Raw genomic sequence first — 18,021 nt, forward strand, 5'->3', positions numbered from 1 at the left:
TGTAAAGTTCAGTTCATAGTTATTCTCTCTTTTTCCTCTTTCCCTCCCTCTCTCCCTCCTCTCTCTCCATCTCTGTCTGTCCCTCTCTTCCTCCCTTTCTCTCTCTCTAATTTTGTAAACAGGGCCTTCCCATAAAGCACCAGCTTGCCTTGTGTAGACCAGGTTGCCCTTAAGCTTGTGAGGACTCTCCTGCTCTGTCTCTGGACCTTGGTATTTCCTTACAGCAAGTGTGCACTGAGGCAGGTTTCACACCCTACCTCCCTGAACCTGACTGGAGGCAGATGAGAGTGGTCAGGGCTGGTGACAAAAAGAAAAGAGAAAGTTCAACCTCGGCTAAGTTACCCAAGCATCCTGGGCTGCTTTTGGTTGTTCCTGTGACACTGGACAAGGGATTACATGGTCCTGGCTCCAGTAAGCTTCAAAATGGAAGACAGGAAAGACAAAGAAGACAACTTATAAGAGATTTATTGGTTTTGTGGAGCTATTGACCAGGGTCTCAGAGAGTCCACAATAGATTTAACTTGGAAGATGCCAAAAAGCAAAACTCAGATTAGGAGAGAATTCCAAGGGTGTATGAGCTGTGAGAGGGGACAGCCTCAGGGCCAAGGGAAAAGCAAGATGGAAGATAAAGAACATGATGAATTGGGCCAGAAAACACACTGTGCCCGGTCACCCAGCACACTACATCTTCCCTGTAGAGGGTCACACACCTACAACAAAACAGAGAGGAGAAACGTTGGTTCCAGAGGCTCCTGCAAAGTTCCAACATGTTCATGTCTCTCCCTCCTTTCCTTCCCCCATGTGGTGTCTTTGTCTCCCACAAACACAAACACTTACCTTCCTTTCCAGGGTGTGACTCATAAGGGTCCTGGGTGTCTGGAGGTGTCACCTGATCGCAGGCCTTGTATAATGAAGATGGTGCCCACCACGATGCCCACAAGGCCCACCGACAACCCCAGGGCACAGACCACATTCTCTGTCAGCTCTGACATGGGGGCTGGAATCTTGGGTTCTGAGAAAGAGAAGTTTTGGAGTCAGAAAGGAGTATGTTCATGTACGTGTACACAAGGGTGAGGGCAGAAGTTATCTTCATAGACTTTGGGGGCTGGGCTTACGGAATGACATGAACCCACTACATATCATGGAAACTCTTTAAGAGTGGAAAGTGAGTTTTGGTCACTAAAAGCCAGAAGACATGCTGTTCTAGAGCTGACAGTGAGCTAGAAGGTGCCTGGGGCGGGCAGAGCTCACACACACCCCAGTGTTTCAGGACCGGCTTGTCCAGGCCCCAATGTTCCACCTTGCAGTCATAAATGTCATCGTCAGAAGGGATGAAGGTGAGGTAAGACATCTTGTGGAAGGAATGGTCACGGTTGGAGAGGAAGCTGGTCTCATAAACGCCTTCTGTGACTGACTTGCTATTTTTCAACCATGTGATGTTGATCACAGGAGGGAAGATGTTGTCCACAAAGCAGATGAGGGTGTTGGGCTGACCCAGCAGCACAGGGCACTTGGGGAACACGACCGCCTCAGGAACCTCTGCAAAGGAAATGGTCTGGATGTCAGAGGCTGATGGGAGCTTCTCCCCCTGAAGCTCTGCACTGTCTGGTGAGGGAGTGCTCTTGCCAAGACTCACACCCACAATGGTCAAGAGCCTGATCATCCCTCTGCTTGGAGCTAATGTGCACTGCGTACACTTTGTCCCTGTCCCCTTCTCTCTAGGCTGCTAGGTAGGATGTCTGTCGGGGCCTCTTCAAAAGATTTAATATGTGTGTTGTGGAAACAAAGCTTTATATTATGTGAAATGTGTGATGTGTAAGGAGAGAGAGAATGAGGGTTCAGTGATGAAGAGATCTGGGTGTTTCTTGGGAAAAAAGAAGGTTTTATAGAACCATTTATATGTGGATTGTATTCCCCCCCAGGGAGGGGAGAAAGGAGCAGGGTGGTTTGCACTTACTGTTGGTAGCTGGGGTTGAATTTGACCTCTTAGTCAGGATGTCCAAGTTGTGTTTTAATACTGCTATATTTTGCAGTGCACCTTGGGGGTCAAAGCTTCTCACTTGTGCAAACTCAGGAATCTTCCAGAATGTCTCCTTCTTACCCAAGTCCACATAGAACTCCTCATCACCATCAAATTCATGTGTGTACTGGCCGCCGGGTCCATAAGACTAATACACATTTATACCATAGTTTCTTATGTGGTCAGCTGATGAATTCAGGTGGACAGTGGAAAATGAAAAACAGGAAGAAAAAAGAATGTTTTTAAACAAACGGATAGGAAATGCTTTAAAAAGTACTGTGAACTTCATTCTTTTTGATGCTTTTCCACCACCCACTCCTCCCTACCACTCACAGTGTGGGTTACACTCCAGTCTTTCCCTCTGTGACATGAGCCACACAAGGGTGGAATGACATGTATTTGATTTCTGCTCTCCTGACTGCCTTGTCCACGGTCTGCTACACAGATGGCTCAAGCCAAGTAGCTTACAACATTTACTTCAGCGGGCGCTTATCCTGAGCCACAGTGTTGCTGAGGACTCTGCGCTGCCTCCTGCTGTTATGGTTTTGCCCTCAGCTGGGTCCACTCTCCCTGCAATGGCCCTTCTGCTTCCTGACCTTGACCTGTTTCCCTCACTAGTCTACCCACTCACTAGGGGCAGGCAGCAGGTTTATAAGCTTCAGCACTGACTTCTTAGCTGAGCAAATGCTTTACAGAGGGAGTATTGGGTGATTATTGCTCATTCTGAGGCCCATGGAGACTCTGGGGATGACTGTGAAAGTCAGGGTCAGCGATGACCTGGGCTGTGTTAGGACCTGTGTGCCCCAGGCATTTAGCTTTGGGGCCTTTCCTTGATGAAAATGTTAAATGTCATATTTTTATAAATAAAAAAATTCAATATAGGCTAAATTAAAATCAAAGCATTTCCTTAGACCTTGAAATTTCCACTTTTTCCTTCTAAATTAAAAAGAAATGGGAATATTTTACGTAGCCCTTCAGTTCTGTGGTTCCTCAGGGCTGTGTCCACTGTGCCCGCTCACACCAGATTGGGGCACCCTAGTATGACACCGAAGAAAGAAACTGGGGACAAAGAAGCCAAGCTCCTGGAGAAGTGGGTGAGCCTTCTCTCTCCCAACCAAGCTGGAGGAGCAGCCATGCTTCACAACAGCGCTCAACCTCTTTCACTTCCTGTTTCGAACATTTGACTTTCCAACTGCTATTTACAAGCTCCTGTGCCGTCTGTAAACAGATGGAGTTCTGAGGGGTCTGAGAGGGGCAAGGGATGTCAGCGGAGTGTGGAGGGGGGTGGCCAGCACAGCAGAGGGACACAGGCTCCTGTAGCTTGTGCTTGCCTGGGTTGTTACAGAACTTCATGGGGTATAAGCAGGGTGTAGAACCGGCAGCCCATATTCCTTAACTTGTTACAAAAATATTAAACTGTATCTATAGTGGAAACAAAGAAGGAAAATGGCATTTATAGGCATTTACTAATGAATGGATACTTTTCTGAGACAGGGATCTCACCATGAGCTCAGGCTATCCTTGAACCCACCGCTCCTCCTGCTTCAGTACCTAAGCACTGCCAGACCCACCTGGGTTTTCACTATTTTTAAACCACATCTATATATTTATTTGACTTAGTTACTTATGAGGTGAAACATAATGTGTCCCAAATTCTGGAGGATTTTCCATTATAATGGTGAGCTCCCTTCTCTCACTTCCCACCACGGCCAGCTAGTTCCTAACTTGAAAAGGGTACATGTAAACCCCAACATAAGGGACGCCTTTTCTTTTGTGTACACGACTCCTTAGGATACACTACAGGTATGAAGGGCTTCAGAGACTCTCAGAGAAATTTGAGAGTAATAGTTCATGGACTTTTAATAATTTAAACCGGTTTTCCTGGAAACATCCTCAAGTTTGAGACAGCCCTGTCTGTCACGGAGCCCCCCATCCTTCCCTTACTGGGTCCACTGTTAAAACCGTGGCTTGGTGGGTCATGAGCTGTGCTCGCCAGTCAGAGCCTCCCGAAGATAAGCTCACATAGTTGTTAGACCTCTTTATTGAGAATCTGTATCTCCCTCTTCTGTGGCTTTCCCATTTCCCGGCTCCAGGCACCCCTCAGCTGCACAACTCACCCTCAATGTCGTCTTCACCGCCAGAGCGGCTGAGCATGGTGATCAGGGCGAGGATTCCCAAAATCAGAGCTCTGCTGAGTGGCATCCTGTTCTCTGGGTGCAGCTGCTGTCCTGAGTCTTCAAGAGATTGTGAGGATCCAGCCAAGGAGATTTCACACCCAAACCAAACCCGCCAGACCCAATCAGAAAATTCCCCCGCGATGACGTCACAGTTGCCAGCTGCAGACTTTGTATTGAGCGGCCTGGAAGAGGCTAGGGGAACTCCCGGGACCTGCTGCAGGTTCTGCTCAAGAGAGGACCTGAGGGAGTGCCTGGGAAGAAGGGTCAGACTCTCTCCTGTGCTTATGTGAGCAGATGGCAAGAGAGGAGGGGACTTCTGAAAAGCCTCATGGACAGGTGGACTCATTCACAACAGTATTGTTCTTCCTGTCTGGGCTGTACTGTTCAGAAAGTCTCCCCTGAATTTCTTTCTTTCTTGGTGCTTCAGCCACTTTCTCGGACTTGCATGGATCATAAGTTAGCTGTTTTTACTTTACTTATTTTCAGAGTGTGTGCAGAGGTGACCCACCTATCCAAGGTGTTCCTACAGACTGTGGCCAATGTCTTGGCTCTTTCTGCTTGTGTGAACCCAGTTGGTGAGGTTTTTTGCTCTTAGGGAGAAGCCCCGGTGTTACCAGTAGGAACACAGAGCTGTGAGGACCTGCTGGGCACCAGCTTTATCCAGATTTCCCCTCTTCTTTTGAGCAACCTTTGTATTCTAAAGGAAATTTATGGACACTGAACACATACAAGAAAGTTCTGGGTAGCTCAGTTTTTCTTAACATATCTTTTAATGTGAGAATGTTCGGTCTAATGTTGAAAGGGATTATTGTAACTCAGAAAATTATCTTTCTTCCCCAAACTACTGGATTTTCCAGATTTGTTGCCCCTTTATGTGACTCTTTCAGATAAGTTTTGAGTCTGAGGATTAAGTAAGTCTTGGCAACCACTGGGAGTTCTATTGGGTTTTCTGCATTCTGTGGAGGCCACAAGCTCCTGGGCATTTAGGACCAGTTCTTCTGTCCTTCTGAGATGAGTGTGCAAGCCCTTGGAGGAGGTGGAGACTGTGGACGACACCCCAGCACCTGCCTGGACACAATGAAAGAGGTGATGGCCCCAACTTTAGCCTCCCTGAGGGCTTGTCTTCTTCTAGGCAAACGTATTAAGATAATCACAGAGTTTCTCTACTTGAACCCACTCGTTGGTGGAAAAGTGGGAAATTCCCTTTAGATAATGTAGTGACTGGATTTGAGGGTCTAGGTTATAGCGTCTGTTATTCAACCAAATACCTAGGTGTCTCTGGACATATTTTTTAGGTGTGATTCATTCTGGAACCAGATGATGTAAGAGAGATGACCCTGGACAATAGGCTGACTTGGCCACAGCTGGGAAGCCATGTTAGCAAGTGAAGGCTTGTCTGAGGAAGCGGAGTCACCGTGTCCTCTGCCTGCAGAGTCCCATCTGCCCCGGTGGCCTTGGCCATGCCAGTTGACCCACAGCTGCATAGGCAGAAGCAACAGTTCTCTAGTGTGTCTTCCCACCAGCTTTACATCCTTGGCTTCAACAGGCCTTTACCGGGAGGCCCAGTGACCTGGCTGGCAAGGCTTCTCTTTTCCTTTCTCTGGTGAACAGGATCACGGGTTAGGAGTTACTTACAGGCACATGGTGATCCAGCGACAACCACACACAAAAAGTTCCCTACATAGGCAACGACTCACAAAAGCTGCATCCGTGAAGTCCCGGGAACAACTTGTAGGAGAGCACGCTGTGGAGTCTGTGGTAAGGACCTACAGCAGACCTCTTCTCGGTAATTGAAAGGAAAAGCTACAGACAGAAATCAAAGCAGAGGTGAGGGGTGGAGAGCCGGCTCAGCAGAGAGCACTGCCTGCTCTTGCTGAGGATGCAAGTTCAGATTCCAGCACCCACATGGACGCTCACCCCAGCTGCAGGGGATCTGCTGCCCTCTTCTGACCTCTGAGGGTACAGCACTCACACGTGCTTTGTAGCAGAGTGTGAGCACTCATGTGTGCACACAAACTTAAAGAAAAATGAAGAATAAAAGCAAAGATAGAATCGATTGTTGTGATAGAGTCGAGGCTTGAGTCTGGACAGACCACACCAGGCCAGTGCAGGTCCAGTGAGAGAGGTTTATTGTGGGGGAAGGAGACAAAAGGGGGCGACAAAGACAAAACGGGAAAAGAGAAGACAGGGAGGAGGAGAAGGTCAGGAAGGGTTTGCCTTTTATTTATGCTGTGTCATAACTGCTCGCAGGTAAAGGCGGGAGGTAAACCAAATGCACGCTGGGAATGTATGGTGATTGCCATGGCAACAGATGTGCGGGTTCCTGTCGCCTGTGGGTGATGTTCAGTGGCGGTCTGCAGCCAACTGTAAAGCCGGCTCCCGAACCAACAAAGAAAACACACACACAAAAACGAAAGAAGTCAGAAACAAGAAGACATGCTGAGGCTGGAGAGATGCCTCAGCCGTGGAGCCCTGACTGCTGCAGAGGACAGAGCTCCTTTTCCCGTACCCACATGGGTTCAAAACTGCCTTGGACTTCAGTTCCAGGCACCTGGGCACTGTGTAATGTGTGTGTGATGCACATAAACTCATGCAGGCACGCACATATACACATAAATAAAATGAATAAATACATATTTTAAAGAATATATGCTATATAATTTCTTTTATTACAAATCTTAGAGCAGACATGCTTATTTTATAAAGGAAAATTAGGATAGTGGTCAAATGGGCTAAGTCCACTCTGCATACAGTTCATAAAGCATATCTCTCCATTTTGAACACTGTATTTTTAATTTGTACTTGTGTGTCTCTCTGTGTGTGCACATGTGAATGCTCATGGATTTGTACTTGTGTGTCTGTGTGTGTGTGTGTGCACATGTGGATGCCCATGGATTTGTACTTGTGTGTCTCTGTGTGTGGGTGTGCACATGTGGATGCCCATGGATTTGTCCTCTCTCTCTCTCTCTCTCTCTCTCTCTCTCTCTCTCTGTGTGTGTGTGTGTGTGTGTGTGTGTGTGTGCACATGTAGATGCCCATGGAATCTAGAAGAGACAGTCAACTCTGGATCTGGAGTTCCAAGCAATTCCAGGCACCCAATGAGGATGCTGGGAACTAAACTCAGGTCTTCTGCAAGAGCAGCAGACACTCTTAACCCTTCTCTCCAGCCCCCACATGTCTTTTAAAGTTTCTATTGGAGCATGCTCCTTGTAGGTAGTATTGGGTGTGTAAACAGTCTCATGGGAGTTTGTAGTGCCCCTCGGCCGTGCTCACCCACACTCCCCACTTCCTCCTCCGTTATTCCCAACAACCCCTAGACAGTCTTACTTCTCACGCCCCCACATGTGATTTCTATGTGCATATAGAAAACCACATCTTTATTGGGGTGTGAGTTATAAGAGTGTATATATTTATCAACGCTTACTGAATAGTATTTTAAGACCTGTATAAATGTTATCCATAAAAATGGCACAAAATTGCATAAACTATGCCTAGTTTACAAACCGCGCAATGAGAAAACTGTAACAATGTAAAGCTCTTCCTGCATTGCCTTTCCTTGATCTCTGAATGTCTGAGACACTTGAGGTTCATTCACTGGGTTTTGCTGCCCAAAGGGAGAGGCCGGATCTACAAGGACCTTCAGCCAAGTGGTGGAGGTTAGGATGTCTGTTTGATTTATTTAGAGGTCTGATGACCGAGAAAAAACAAAACAAAAGCATCAACCTCTGCAGGCTGGCCTCAGCTTTGAACTCCTGCTTCAGCCTCGGAAGTGTGGAATACAGCCCTTCCCCCCAGAACAATGGTTCTCGACCGTCCACATTTGCTAACGCCGTGACCCTTTAACACAGCTCATGTTGTGGGACCCCAACCATAACATTATTTTGTTGCGACCCCATAGCTATAGTTTCGCTGCTCTTACGAATCAGAATGTAAATCTCTGAGATGCAGGAAATCTGGTATGCGGCCTCTGTGAAAGGGCTGGGCTGAGAACCGCTGCCCTGGAGCTGGGTCTGGCTCTGAAGCTAAGGCCACAGTGGATGAGGCCAGAGTTAGCACTTGACTGTTCTGTGAAGGCAGGCAGGACTGTGGAGATTAATACAGTTAGGTTTTTAACATAATTTGAGGCCTGTTTATCATTCCTATTGGTTTTCAGACTTACATTGCTAATTTTAAATTTTCATTTATTTGATTGATATCATATTTCTACCCAGGACCCTGGGCCAGTGTTTCAGCTTTCCACGTTTCACGGAATACATCAGAAAGTCTTCTTTACTTCAGTTTTTGTGGCTCTGTAACGCGAAATGCCTGTTTGTAAGGTGACTCTGTTCCAACAGCGTGTTCTTCCGGAGACAAATGACGCGCGGCCCGCACCTGCTCCTCATTGGCTGAAGAGAAAGCGGTCAGTGCCTGCTGCTCAGGGCAGTGACTTCCGGTTAGCTGCTGAGCTCGGCTTCTGCTCCTTGGGGGGTGTGGGAGTGCTACACCAGCTAGGGAGCGAGGGATGGCCAGCAGAGGGCCGGCTACACCGCAAAGACACTCTATCGTGCAGAACCTAGCCTTAGAATTAACTTCTTATTACAGGGCGATGGTTATTATCACTGTCATTACAGAAATTATATAATAATGAAAACATTGGCTCCATATCAGACATATAAGAAATATAAAGTAAGCAGAACCCTGGAGAAATTCAGCTACGTGCTAATGGGAAGCTAATTATTTTACAAAATCACCCTGGTCTTAGATTTCTGTGTGTGTGTGTGTGTGTGTGTGTGTGTGTGTGTGTGTGTGTGTGGTCACTTTTCATATTGATTTCTAGAAAGTCAGCCTCAACTTTGTCAAACTTCGTGTAGATGTTGAATGAACCTGCTTTAAATATATATATATATATATATATATATATATATATATATACATATATATATATACACATTATGTTTATCTTTGAGAACATAGAAATCTTTTTCATTCTCAAAAATTTTAATAATATTTTGATAATTTATTTTATTTCTTATTAAACACATGATTTCATATTTTTCCACGTGTTTAATAGATTTCCTCCCCCAATAGATATTTTTTCTATGGTTCCTTATATCATCTGATTTTAGCATTGTTTGGATCCAGTTTCTACACAGTTTGCTTGTCCTGGAAGCACGGCTTGACAGGACTGAGGTGGCTGAGTTTGGGGATTAGGTAGGAGATATGGATGGAACACAGTTGTGGGTGTGTCTTTCTGAGGGCTTTGCCTGGAAAAGGTTCTACATGAGGTGAGTCAACAGGAGGGTGTGCGGACAGGTGCTGCCTTTGAGCTCTGGGTCACAGCCAAGGCAACCCCTCAGGTCTGAATCCAAAGTGAGCAAGAACAACTTGAAGACTTCAAGTGGCCCCTCTTCCATCATGGGACTGCAGAGGGCTCTCCAGTTATGTCTGCTCAGTCCCAGTGAGTTTCAGGATCCCCCGAGTTAGCTCTACCCTGCTTACTAAACTGGCAGTGAGGGGCTGGAGAGATGGCTCTATAGTTAGAGCACTGGCTGCTCTTGCAGAGGACCCTAGTTCAATTCCCAGTGCCCACAACCAGGACATCTGACCCCCTCTTCTGGCCTCAGGCACAGTTACATATACAGGCAGAGCACCACACATGTAAAAATAAATAATTTCAAACTACCAAATCAAACTGCTAAGTCTCCACCAATCAAGTGCACTGGCGGGAGTCAGACCCTCGTGGTTTGGGTTAATGGGGGTAAAGACATGTCGGAAGCTCATTCTGAAAGTGGCCATGAAGAATCACAGCACAGACAGCCCCTACTCCACTCAGTACAGAGAATTCCAGTCTGCCAGTGGCTTGTGACCCCCGAGACTTTCTTTCCAGATACATCAGGTTTTCATCTGCCAAGATAATGAGAAAACAAAGACTTTGAGAGGTTACACACCAGCCACCATGATCACAGTGACCAATGACACAATAATTAATGATAATTACGATGACGATGATGATGATGTCCGCATGTGTGTGAGGTGGAACTTCTGTTACTTCCCTTTCCCGTTTTACCCAGGTAGCTTAAGTTCTGAGTGATGCGCCAGACTGGCAGCTGTGATGTGCCATGGTCCTGAGGGGAATTCGCTCCGCACTTCCTCTTGTGGACATGTCAAAGCATCCAGTCGATTTGTCCAGAGAAGTGACTCATAGGAACCTGCCACCTACACCCTGGGCCGACTTCCCCTTTCTGTGGGCTTCACGTGCAGCAAAGGGCTGTTCTCTCTCACCTCTGACACAGTGTCAGGTGCACGGCTGGGGTGCCTGGCGGGTCCAGCATCACTGAGCTGCAGGCAAGACATAGATGAAGTTCCCTCTCACAAGTGGATCCAGTCAGATGTGTTTGGAACGATTAGTAATGTTGAGGCTAGAAACACGCTTTAGTTTCATCAAAACCCAAACAAACATTCTTGAGCACAGACCCCAAGAGGCAGGGTTGACATTTGCACCCAACCTGGGGTCCAAACAGAAGTTTCTGTACTTGGCCTGAGCTTGGAACTTTTCTCCTGAGAGTTTCCTTATTTGGGGAGGAAAGAATAAAACCCCATCAGGGCTTGCTTGCGTCCCCGTGTGGATGAGTTAATGTTCTCACATGGGGTTTGCCCATGTCTGCCTCTGTGAGGAATCACGGCATTACGAAATCTGTGTGGTGGTATCACAGTGACATTATTTTAGTTCTAGTGACAGATAAAATATAACATGAGAATGGGAAATGAGACGTAAAGATGGTTAAAGAGTTGTAAAGGAACGGACTTGGATGTTTATCTCAGAGAACCCAGCAGTCCTGCAGCAGAGAAAGAGAGACCGAGAGTTGATCCCGGCAGCCGGGGCGGTTCCAGCAGGTGGTGGCAGGAATTCTGCTCCAGATGAAACTGCCCAGAAGTGAGTTTTCCCAAGTCGGTAAACTTTAGGTCCTCAGGCCCAATTGGGACTCAATACAGCTAGTGAAATGTCTCAGCAGGTGAAGTTGCCTGTCCCCAAACCCAAGTTCCATCTCTGGGACCCAGGCAGTGGAGGGAGGATGGCTTCTGCAAGTTGTCCTCTGACCTCCACACACATGAAGGGACACACACACAATAGATAAATAATAAATAAATAAACGCTATTATTTTGACTGTATGGATTATCTCTTTATCCAGGTCCTTCATCTCTTCCCACTTACTTATAATTTGCTGTTTTCTGTTTGGTAAAAGGTCATTTCTCATTTCGTCTTGAATATATGCGTTTCCTATGAGAATCATTCTTTGCTCCCAGGTGTTCGTGGCACCTCTCCCTTCCCTACAGCTTTGGGTTTGTCTTCTCAGCTGTGGGGTCTGCCAGAGAAAGCTTGGCTGGAAAGAAAAGTAATTAAGAATCTGTCGTGTTTTTGTGTAGATGTGGTTTATTCAAAGCTTTATGACACTCTTCTTCCTCATCAACCACAGGGCTAGCCAAGTAGTCACTTCCCACAGCTGGGCAGCCCCTTCTTGCAAGCCTCAAACATAGTATTTATTTTCTGGGGTTCTCAGTGTAAAGGTTAGACAGCTATATGTCTTTTGTTCAATCTTCACACAAGACATGAAAGACAAAAACAAAAGCATTTTTAAATAATAGCACTTGGAGAGTGTGGTCCAAGGCTGTGATCGCGCTGAAGCCAACAGCAGTAAGATGATTTTTAAACAGGATACTTTCTGGTCGGAAGAATCCTCTATAGCCAACTATATCCCAACAGCCCAATAATTTTGGTCTACAAGACTGCTTTGCCAATGTGTATCTTGAAATTGTTGCAAACTTTAGGATCAGCTTAATACCTAAAGTGAATGAATTCGAGACCCCGATGAAGGTAACTTTGATTTGCTGATCTTTTGGGATATTGCCATCTTTGTGACATGAAGTCTTTCAGTTTCTGGACTTGGTGTGTCTTTCTCTTGATTTTGACTTCTTTCAATAGCTTTCTGTAGTTCTTGGAGCATTAATTAGTTTAGCACTTCCTTTGTTAAATTTACTTATTAGTACTGTATCCCTTTGGAACCATTGTAAACGGAATTTTCTTCTTGATTTAATTTTGGGTCATTCATTCCAAATGCATAGTCCAGTTAATTTTAATTTTTACCGAAATTAGTTTTCAGACATTTCTCTTTTCTCTGGTAATTTGCAGTTGCTGAAATGACCAACAGCAACATAAGTAAAAAATTAGACTTTGCTAATATTTATCTTCTCTTATCTGGGGAACCGGCTGAAGTCGGCATGGAGGTCATGCAATTCAACCCACTTATTTTCATTCTAGTCACGAAGAAGCGAGGCCCAACACTGAATAGTTTGACCAAGTAAACAGTGCCAAGATGTAGCCATCTTGGGCACTGCTCTACAGATGTATCTTCTGACATCACAGCCCAGCTGTAAGTGGTCAGGTGGGACATTGGCTGTTATTAGCAGGTCCCAGAAGGGAGAGCACTGCTCTACAGATGTATCGACTCTAAAACGAAGGTGCAGAGCTTTATGCAGATACTCTGACAAACTAATTAAAAACATTTTCATTGTGTGTGTGTGTGTGTGTGTGTGTGTGTGTGTGTGTGTTGCTTGTCTGCATATTTGTGTACCACACGCATATAGAGCCCAAGGAGGCCAGAAGCAAGGGTTGAATCTCCTGGCACTAGAATTACAGATGGCTTCAAGCCGCCATGTGGGTTCCTAGAAGCAAACCAGGTCCTCTGCAAGAGGAGTCAGTCCTGTTGACCCCTGAGCCATCACTCCAGCGCCCAAACTAATATTTTTTAATTCCTAGAATTTGGGTTTAGGAAAATTTGGTTTGAACTACTTAAAAAAAATCCTTGGGTCACTACTGAGGATTAATTCTTAGTACCTCATCCAGTTACTGAATTCAAAATATTTATTCAGTAGTAGGAAATGTATTAGATGCTAAAGATTCATCAGATGAAAAAAAAGTACAATAAAATTTTTTTGTGATTAGCCCGGATGGGAGCGCAGGCTGGGCTTTGTTAGGACACGTGCTGTCTCGACTTCCTCTCACCCTGTCCCATGACAGTTACGTGTGACCACAGATGTGCCCAGGTCTCACTTCATCCACCCACGTACAACGCATCATTCGATGGGATGTGGGGGGCATCACAGTCACTTCCTTCCCTAACACTGAACAGGGACTTCCCACGGATGCACGAAGAATGTCTCATGTCCATCCCAGCGAACATCATATACAAAATCCTCCCTTTCTACTCGGCTTTGTGACCCAAGCTGTGGACTCTTGGCACCCGCAGATCTTCCTTTTCCCCACTAAACCAGGTTGTCAGCGATTCCCCCACCGCCTACCAGCCATCCCGCCCCTCCTTACACACTTTCTCCGGAAGGCTCAGCTCAAAGCCACCCTTCTTAGCAGTTACATCTGCTGGAAACAAGTGACGCTGCCTTGCTCTTTATTCCTATTGGTCAGGGCAAAAAAATGAAAAAAAAAAAAAAAAAAAAAAAAAAGCCGATGCCCAACGGGGATTTCCAAAGAAGACTTTCTTGGTAAAACATGCGTCAGTGCAAAAAATGCTGGACTATTTTCCCAAATAGAAACTAGCTATCCAGAACTGAGACCCGCGAAGTAGCTATCCAGAACCGAGACCCGCGAGGTGGATTCCGGATCTGAGGGTGAGACCCTTGGGGGTCACCTCTGACAAAAAAAGACAGGTGGGGGTAGGGAGGAAGGTGCGAAGGAGAAAACGAAGGAACAGAGAACAGAAAGGGTCATTCTTTCCTTTCTTGAAGTTATATTTTCTAGTACCGTTTATGAGAATATTGAGCACTCAGCAAATCCAACCCCTCCATCCCACACTTCATAGCTACCCCGGGATCCGGAATGACTCCTGCTGATCCCTGTCTGCGGTTACAGGGTTCATTAGCCTTTGCTGGCTGGTTCTACTCTGTATTGCCTTCCATTTCTTAAGGACGACAGGACTCTCCTGTGGTGACATGCCCCTGTGACACCCTGTGAAATCGTTCTGTTGCTGTGTCTTCTTTGCCCCGTCTGGTCTCGTAACCAACTTGAAACACACTCATTTCTCTTGTTTCTGCTTTGTTGTGTCCCCGTCTGGCCTCAGACTCACTATTGAGGGAAGTCAACCTTGAACCTCCGATTCTCCTGCCCTGTCCTCTCCAGAGCTGGCTTTACAGGTGTGTGCTACCACCTCAGGCTCATATGACGCCAGGGAATCGAACCCTGGGCTTCACGCATTCTAGGCAAACACTCCAGCACACAGATCTACAATATAAAACTCTTCACCGCTCCTATGGACTTATTCACAGTAAAACAACTTTGCTTTTGCCAACTCATAGCCCCAAACTGTACTCTTACTTCGCTTCCTAAACAGACCTATTGAAGCTCTCTGTGCAGGCCACCATAAAGCACTCACACTGGTCCTGGATGCTCTGAAAATGAGATGTGCTAACCCCGGTCACATCTGCTATGCTGTTGGCCTGAAGAATGTTTGCACAATTGGAGCACCTGTGCATTAAAAATAAATTCATATTCGCAAAGGGAAAAGGGCTATAAGTTTCTTATTTTTTCCTTTTTTACTGAGATGTGGTCTAACTCTTTAGCCCAGGCTGGCCTGGAACTCACATTTAGCTAAAGCAGACTTTGAATTGGTGCCTGAATTCCTGCCTCCTGGGATTAACTGTGTGAGCCACCATACTACGTTTACATATATAACGTAATATTTAGGTGTCAGGATGCGGTTCTCGAGGGACCTGCAGGTTTCATCTCTCAGCACCGTTCCTGAGCTTGCTCTTTCTGCAGATAGAAGGTGAGAGATGAACCTCGCTCCACCTCTGTCTCTTTCCCGTCAATCAGACATTTTACCTTCCTCACAGTAATGAGACACCAGCATCGCCACCATCTCCTGCCTCTCGGTGCTGGAAAGGGTTTTTCTGTCACGGCTCATGAGCGAGCTCCCTCCTCATTCTACACTTGACATCCAGTCAAGTCCGGCTTGAAGTGAAAAGTGGGGTGTTCTTGGCAATCTGGGGTCACACCCTGTTTCTTCCCACTAACCCCAGGTATCAGATCCCTCTCCCACATCAGCCATCCCTACTCTACCTCCACCTGGGGTCTTGGACCAACCCCAGCCTGTGGCAACAGTATCCTTTGCTGCAGACAAAGGACTGGTTGCTTCAGCACAGGGAAGAAACTGACAGCAACAAGGTTTCCACAAAGTGCTTCTTTTTGTACTTACGAATGTCCAATTGTGACGGCTGGTAGCACTAGATGACGTGCTAAAACTGACCTGCTAACATGGCTAGGGGAACTCTTGAAGGGCCCCACCCTGCCCCCGCTAGGTGAAGAGCTCCAGGCAATTGCTGACTTATACAAGAAAATCCTTATCCCCCAGGAATGAGTCCCTTAACTGCCAAAGTGCTTGTTCCTAAACACCATGTATTGTGTTGATATATTTGCTAGCTTTTACACATGTATGTAACCGTGATGGGAAGGAAGAAGGAATCCGGAGTGAGTAGAGGCGGCGTGATATGGGCAGGTTAGAAGGATCGAATGAAATGAGTTAATACAGTAGACTATATGAAAGCAAAAATATATCATTTATAAGAAGGAGAGCACTTGAGGCTTAAGGTTGAGCCTTTGGATGCTATCTCCACAGGTGGTCTAGTGCCTCAGTTTCTCTCCCTGCTCCCCAAGAGGTCTTTGCACATGTCTGCAGGGAAAGCAGTGCTGATGCTCTTTGTGTACCTTGAGGGTACCGTTACCACTCAGCATTCCATCGCTGTAAGGAAATGCAGGATGCAGGCACTACTGTAGAAAAGAAGGTTGCTCATCTCATAGTTGTCCAGGCACTTGTTCAGAGCAGCTGTGTTGCTTCATTATGGTTAGGGACCCACAGCAGATATTATGAGTGGTAATGATTTGGATGTTTGGTAGGGAAGTGGAAAGAGGGAGGCAGAGTCAGAAAAGGATAGAGTCATATTCATATATAATCTATATCTATACATATATCTATATACCATCTATATATCTATGTATCATCTATATATTTATAATGTATATATCATCTATATATCTATATATTATCAATATATTTATACATCATATATATCAATATATCATCTATACACCTATATGTCTATATGTTTATATATCAAATCTATATATCTATATAATCTATATATCTATATATCATCTATAAATCTATATACCTATGTATCTATATGTCTATACATCTAATCTATATATCCACCTGTATATAATATATATTTATCTATATATCTAGATCAGATCTCGGCTGTACTTGTCAAAGGTTCCACAGTATCTTTTGACACCATTTTCCTGGAGACGGAACCTTCCCTTAGAGGATCCCAAACACCACACACCTGCAGCACCAGCTGTGGGGTTCACTACTTACAACTGCTCTGCTCATCTAAGATCGCCGTCGGAGGTTCCTGACTTCTCTCCTTATCCCGTGCCGTGTGCAGTCTGGCTACTCAGCTCCACCTGCATCTTCCCAGGATTCCCCAGGCTTGCTCTTGCTCAGGTGGCTCAGGCCTGAGCTAGACCACACCCTCCTCTCCCCTTTAGCCTCACTATGCAAATGAGCTCCTTCAAGGGGTTCCCTTCCCTCCCCTCCTCTCCCTTTCCTCTCAGTGTTTGCCTGCATGTATGTCTGTGTAGCCCATGTGTACCTACTACCTACAGAACTTGGCAGAGGGCATCAGATCCCCTGGAACTGGGTGGCTTCAGATGGTTGTGAGCCAACACAAGCATGTTCAGAACTGAACCTGGGTTCTCTGCAATAGCAGCCAGTGCTCTTAACCACCACCCACCTCTCCAGCCCTCTCTACTATTTTTTAAATATTAGTTTGACATGTTGTAATTTGTAGTTTCACTGTAATTTATAAATAGCTACACTTTTGAAGACTTATTTTATTTGTGCATGCACGCGTGGTCGTGTGTGTGTGTGTGTGTGTGTGTGTGTGTGTGTTCCCCTGGGGCTGGATTTACAGGCAGCTGTTAGAGTCATGAGTCCCTGGAAATGGGTGATGATACCTGAACTCTGGCTGTCTGTAAGAGCCACAAGCACTCTTAACCTCTGAGCCACCTCTCCAACCCCATAAACGCTTCCATTTATTAATGTATGATTTGTGAATGTTAGACAATCGAGCGTTTCTGGTTTTGGAGCTGAGAGAACAGTGCATAGGCGCACAGGTCTCAGGCTGCTGGTCGTATCCGGGCAGCCGGAGCGCCTGGCAGGAGTGGCCCGGGCCATACCCCCACATTAACATCCCTGTGTCCTTCCTGCACCAACTAACACGCAGCCTCTTGAAACTCCATCTGGGGACCAAGTCTCCAAGTGCATGAGCCTGGGGGAGACATTTCACATCAACTCGAGGAGTGGGTTGTCTTGACCGGAAAGGAGGGTAGTGTGGACCGGAAGAGGCACATTGGCTTTCTCTGTCACTGGTGCTGGCTTTTGGTCTGGGTGCATCTACAGATGTTGGGATTACATTAAGTACGCTGTACATTAATTTCTTCTGTACACACGACCTATCTCACTATAGAGTGTTAAAATTGTAAAGGATTTCATTTTCTGGTCACGTCTCAGTAATTCAGCGTTTAGTGAATTTCCCATGGGCTTGCGGTGGCCTGTGGGAAACAGCGCGATGGCTCCACCTCTACCGGGCTGCCTTGAGATTGGAAGGTGAGTTTCCTAACTCAGACTTCAGTAGAGGTAAATAATTCGCTATGTGAGACACCCACGTTTGTACATAAGCCTGTGGTGGCCCGAGCTGAGCTACCAGGTCTCTCG

General features: G+C 46.1%; 1 protein-coding gene across 1 annotated transcript; it reads right to left on the reverse strand.

Annotated features, from left to right (window-relative positions):
• Positions 1–488: 488 nt before the first annotated feature.
• LOC308437166 (H-2 class II histocompatibility antigen, A-R alpha chain-like) lies at positions 489–4,222 on the reverse strand (the record flags this gene model as incomplete). The annotated part of the gene is given in 6 exon segments (XM_080938213.1): positions 489–710; positions 838–1,012; positions 1,258–1,539; positions 1,958–2,168; positions 2,172–2,206; positions 4,138–4,222. Coding segments are annotated over 5 exon segments (768 nt in total). The 3' UTR covers positions 489–710; positions 838–857.
• Positions 4,223–18,021: the final 13,799 nt, after the last annotated feature.

Source organism: Micromys minutus (genome assembly GCF_963924665.1).
Source record: "Micromys minutus genome assembly, chromosome: 25".
NCBI classification, from domain to species: domain Eukaryota; kingdom Metazoa; phylum Chordata; class Mammalia; order Rodentia; family Muridae; genus Micromys; species Micromys minutus.